Consider the following 5,640-nt stretch of genomic DNA (forward strand, 5'->3'; position numbering starts at 1 on the left):
AACCAAGATTCCAATCCAGACCCCTCGCCTTAGAGCTCACACTCACTATTCCATAGCCGGTGGTGTTTGCCCAAGGTGGACAGCGGAGATGGGGGAGGCCTAGATAAAGGATGCCGTCGGGAGTTGACGAAGGTGTAGTAATAAATCTTTGCGTGCCAAGCTAAACAATTTGGATTACTTTCCATGGCAGAAGCTCCAAAGTAAATGGTAATGTAATTAAATTCTATTTTAGAAAGATAACTCAAACAGCTGCCACATGGAACAGTGGAAACCAACAAATTGCCAGTGGAGAGAAACACCACATTTGGGGCTAAACGCAACTCTAAGGTTTCCACAACTAAAAAATGACTTTCTTCCTACTAACTCCTTAGAGTATAGTTCATTTACCCCAGTCCTCACTTAGACAAAGTCTGACACAGCATGAAGAGTTATGAAATTATACTTTATTCATATATATTAAATATTCATAAACTAAACAAATTAATTACTTTCCATTTGGGTACAGTCATAGTTGTCAGTGATATTCTGAACCACCAGGCATGAAAAGAAATGCTATTTTCTTAATCAGGAGACAAGTCATATCGCCTGACACATTCAAGTGCTGTCTGACATGCCGTTAGAGCAGTGGCTCATAACACAGACATGTTCCCAAATAGGCAGCAACTGGATGGCATCATTTCATTCATTGTATCATCAAGTGAAATAAATGCACAACCCACAGAGTCTTATTTAAATTGGCTGCCTAGTTGGTCCCTGAGATTTAGCCTTGAAATCACATAATCTTGCCTAGTTAGTCAGGAAAAAGAAGGGGAGAGGGCTGAGTGAAACAGTCACAGGATACAGGAATTATAAATAATATATATATTAATAGTCACTTTAATTACATAAAAGTTGCTATTATAAATACTTTGATTGATGAGCTAAAAATATATTCTTCATATAAATAATGTAAAATATTAAATATTAATAAATAGATTTAGATTTAAAAATTCAAATATCTTAGGCAGGATGACCATTATTTCGATGCTCTACGGCCTCGAAACAGATTCTGACTCCTTTTCCGCTTCCTCAGGTTAGATCTTGGTGAGAGATCATTCATCACTTTGAAGAGTTCATTTATTGCTTTGCGCTGGACCTGCAGATCATTCACCTGTTGGAAAAGAAAGCAGCAAAATTAATATCAAGCATACAAGCCATCAGGATATTCTGCTATTACTATCAGGAAAATGGAATTACTCCTTCAAAAAAAATGATTTTCATTGTCAATTTATTACCTTAATATACAATGATGGTTTCTTCACTTAAGACTAAAACTGTAATTAAATTGCCAGTTGTGCTGTAATATGATGGGGTACATGACACATCCTTAAATTTACTGCTAGAGAATTCCCGAAATTATATAGCGAAAAGAGCCTTGAGGTGGAGTGATAAAAAATGTGGGTTTGGATCCTGTGTGTGCAATAACTGTGACTTTGAACCAGTCACTTAACCTCTCTGAACCTCTGTTTTCTCATCGAAACAATGAGGAGATTATTTCAATCACCTCTAGGCTCTCTACCGATTCTACCCACCTTGGACTTTAATTAGTCTTTGATTAATCAAATAAGTTACTATAGGTCAATGGTCCTCACCTTTGGCATGTAGTAGAACAACCTGGAGACCTAATGAAGAACTCAGAGACCCAGATACATGAAGTCAGAGAAGACCCAGGAAGTTGTGTGGTCCCTCTGTTACTCACCAAAGTTTGAGAACCATGAATACAGGTTCAGTACTTTGCAAACACCAAGTCTAGGACAGATGAATACTGTAATGTTTCATCTCCCCCAAATTAGCTCAGTCTCATCACTTCCACAATGGGATTAAAAATAGACACTAATCATATTTACATGGCAGTCATCAATGACTGGTATGAACGTTTAAAATTAGGAATTGCAGCAAATTTCCCTGCATCTTTCTATCCCGGCAAACTGAACTATTTCCTTACTCTAACCTACAGGACCATTTAGGTGAATTCATGTTTAATAAAATAGGGAGCATTTACGTTCATCTTGGCTCTGCCACGATTTTTCTTTCTAATACTGGAAACACTATGGCCACCTTGCTACATTTCTGAGAATAACTAGGGGGATCTAGGCTTCAGAACTAATTATTAAAAAACATAGCATTCTTAAATATGTTAGCAATGGAGCAAGAGGACGCAATTGTTGACAGCTCACTCAAAATCGCCCATCATGAAGCAGGAGGCTTGGAGCTTCCGGGAAGGACGGGACCCACAGATTTTGTTTCAAGGCCCAGTTACAGCAGAGTAGAAAAAAGTTTCTGTGAGCTGCATTTGCAAGTGATAAATTTTACTTTCCGGTGTTCAAAGTATCACCAGGAAACTAAGAGATTCACCCAGGACTGAACAGTAAGCCAGGGGCAGCACTGGGTCAGGAATGAGGACTTTTTCAGGCTCTAGCATGTGGCCGGAGGAGATCCACTGAACATTGGAAAACACTGTCAGTGGACAAGAGTAATGGTCTGATAATGTTCCAAACCACTTTTGTACCACCTTGAGACTAGAGAGATCCTGAAGAACAAGCACTGATCTGAGAGGGCTTATCTGAGAGAAGTGAGAGGCAGGCCCAGGAAGAGTGACAGCTGCCAAATCTTGAGAGGGTAAGTCATCACCGGACCCCTCCCTTTCTCATTCACATCTATTACATCAAAGCCACACCCAGAGGAATCAGGAGGCCTTTGTCTCCTAGATAAAATTTTGGAAAATGTGATTCATCTTTATGCTTCAAAGTTATCTTTCAGCTTCTAGAAGCCATAACTTTAAGACTCAAGACAATTTCGTCAGGTAAGGCTTGGGAACTGACGGAGGTCTCCAGCTGAGACGGTTTAGCATCCAAAAGTTGACAGAACAATTTTTTCATAAATATAAATTCTGTTTTCTTCTCTGAAAACAAAAACACTTTCTTACCGCTACTTGGGCTGCACAGTATGAGGGGTTGACCAGAGCCTGGCAGGGGAATGCACCTAGTGCCTTTTCAAAGGCCATAGTTTTTGCTATCTCATTCCCTTTTTTATATCCATGTGATTATACAGTTTTAGAGCAAAGGAGACCATAGAAATTAGAGTGAGCCCAAAAGGCTCTCTCTAGGATGAGGAAAGTGAGCACCAGTCAGGACTGTGAGTCATCTGAAGTCACGTGGTTCCTTGGTGGCCAAGCTGGGAGGAGGGCACAAATCTTCTCCATTCCCACCCCCTACTCCCCACTGCACTCTCCATTAAGACCTGCAGCCTCCCAGCCAAAGCAAGAGAATTTCCCTCACACAAAAAAAGGGGCGATGAGAGAAGTGCTTCTCGATACTCCCCTCGACTCCTTCACTGTTTCCTCCTCACTGGATTTGTCCGTTCACCTGCCTTTGCACTGCAGAGACAATGCCAGCATTTCCCCAAATCACAAAATTAAATGATTTCCGTACAGGCTTAGCAAAATTACCCCAAAGCACAAATGGAATTACTAAGGAGGAGTTTGGGCCATGGGTTCATTTCACAGTTTTACCAACTGTACCCAGTAGCTGATCAGCTTTCTGGAAATTAGGTATTTTGCAAGATCCTCTGTAATGAAACCAAAGAAAGAATTAAGATCAACTCACAGGGATTTGAATCAGCTTGAGGAAGTCATCCCGTTTACTGGAGCTGGTATTTAACAACTTATCAAGCATGTCTTCCTTGATGGTGTCCATGCTCCTTTGAATGCGCTGGTCATCATCTTTCAGGTTTTCAAACATTTTCAGGTAGAAGGAGACAATTTGGCTTTGAATTATTGTTTTATCACTCTCCTTGGAAGAAAAGATCACAAAGAGAGGTCGATGTGAATTTATGCATCAGAAAATAAGCAACAAGAAAATCAGCCAAATGGAAATACCCAGCTTACCTCTTTCCAGTTCTTCAAAATGTCTACGAAAAGCGACCCACCATCTGCTACATCTGGATTACTTGCATTCTAAAAAAAGAAAGAAACATGGTTTACAATTAGTCCATTAATTTCCCTAAAACTGCACTTCAAGTTTTAGTGCTGACAATATTCGCTGATTTTCTTTTCAACACTATTAAAGCTGTTGTGTTGGATATAGCCAAACACCATCATGCTATTTTAGCTTTCTTATTTTCTAGTATACTCTTAAACTGCAATATTACAAATGAACTCAAGAAGACCAGTGATACTTCAATTATCCCAAATAATTATAGTAAGGAAAAGAAAGTATTTTCAAGCCTAGTTAAAAAAAAAAAAAAAAATTTCAGCCAAATCATATCACTATAAAATACTGCCCCCCTATGGTACTGGTCTTCATAACATCTACCTGTGCCCTCGTATGTGGCATTATGTCAGCTTTAAAAGATAGTTCCAAATGTGTGTGTGAGAGAGAGATTTGATTTGACGATGTGAGAATAAATAGCCTGTGAATGCTTGAATATTAAGTATACCAGCTACAGTTATAATAGCTACATTTTGGACCAATAGCAAAATTTTTGAAATGCAAAAACTATTTTAATTAACCATAAATAAAATTTTAAAAAGCTCATAAAACAAAATGAAAACCTTTTTAATAGGAGCCAGATTATAACTCCTACAAAATCTCAGCGAGTGACTGAGTTCAAGAATAATTCCTAGATCATCTAGATGCGGCAGTAGAACTTTGAAACCATTTTTTGGAGCAAAACACTTGTAATCTTTTTTTAAGCCCGAACTTAAGGACCTCACATTCTTTCATTAATTATGTCAGATTACCATTCTTCATGCTAACCCTGACCTTCCATTGCTACCATCATTCCTGATTTTTCAGCGTACTCTGATCATCTAGATGGCTAGTCATTGTTTCAATAGGCACACTACCCAACATCACAATCTAATAGATTCTCACCACAAAATTATCGACATCACTGTCCTTTATACCCATATTATTCCCATCTTCTGGAAGATTGATGAATGCCCCCTAAATCTCTATAGCAAGTTGAGCAGAGGGTAAAAACAACATCTAGATCATGTAGTTAAACAACGCCTCTGGTAAACAGGCAACATTACACCAAGTCTCCTCAAGATGACTATGGCCTAGAGATGGCAGCCTATCATAGACACAACTCCAAGTCAACATGCATTCATCTCAACCACAGCGAGTGTTACTAAAAAGTCATACTTACAAAATATCCCTTTAGCTCTTCTATTTCTGTAAAAAACATGGCCTGACAGTAATAACCAGAAGAACACAAAATTATACAAAGCTGAAAAGCGAAAATAAAACTTGTGTAATTCATCGTTTTGGAGAGTTAGGCCGAAGTAGTTGATATCAGTAGCTCCGGGATGAAGTTGATCAGGTCCGAAGGATTTAGCCGATCTTTCTTTTCTAATAGCCGACCAGCAGACAATCAGAAAAATGTACTACATCTCCTTTTGCTGCTGGTATTTATACCTAGCTGAAGTCCTCAGGATTACGTATTTTCACAAGTTTTTTTTTTTTTTTTTTTTTTTTTCAGATGAGATGGTGACAGATAGGCAGAGATGCTAGCTTGTATTAATAACTATGGTTTTGTGGCATTTTGGTGTTGTAGTTAGAGTTTCCTTTCAACTCCCTGGGTCTTTTGACGATGAGA

The 5,640-nt window shown here is 38.7% G+C and overlaps 1 protein-coding gene across 1 annotated transcript; it reads right to left on the bottom strand.

Annotated features, from left to right (window-relative positions):
* Positions 1-494: 494 nt before the first annotated feature.
* On the bottom strand, positions 495-5,397 carry IFNG (interferon gamma). The gene is made up of 4 exons (XM_030321641.1): positions 5,191-5,397; positions 3,926-3,994; positions 3,645-3,830; positions 495-1,150 (listed from the first exon to the last, which is right to left on the bottom strand). Exons 1-4 carry the CDS (start codon positions 5,302-5,304, stop codon positions 1,016-1,018), a joined length of 504 nt encoding a protein of 167 aa, XP_030177501.1. The 5' UTR covers positions 5,305-5,397; the 3' UTR covers positions 495-1,015.
* Positions 5,398-5,640: the final 243 nt, after the last annotated feature.

This window comes from Lynx canadensis, chromosome B4, assembly GCF_007474595.2.
Source record: "Lynx canadensis isolate LIC74 chromosome B4, mLynCan4.pri.v2, whole genome shotgun sequence".
NCBI classification, from domain to species: domain Eukaryota; kingdom Metazoa; phylum Chordata; class Mammalia; order Carnivora; family Felidae; genus Lynx; species Lynx canadensis.

What these genes read in the sequence shown, in the direction of transcription:
- IFNG (XM_030321641.1), bottom strand. Translation starts at nt 5,304, where the DNA reads ATGAATTACACAAGTTTTATTTTCGCTTTTCAGCTTTGTATAATTTTG. An exon ending in AAGAGCTAAAGGGATATTTT is followed by an intron (nt 3,995 to 5,190) that starts GTAAGTATGACT and finishes TTCTTTTTTTAG; the next exon opens with AATGCAAGTAATCCAGATGT. An exon ending in TCAAGCTGATTCAAATCCCT is followed by an intron (nt 1,151 to 3,644) that starts GTGAGTTGATCT and finishes CTTTTCCAACAG; the next exon opens with GTGAATGATCTGCAGGTCCA.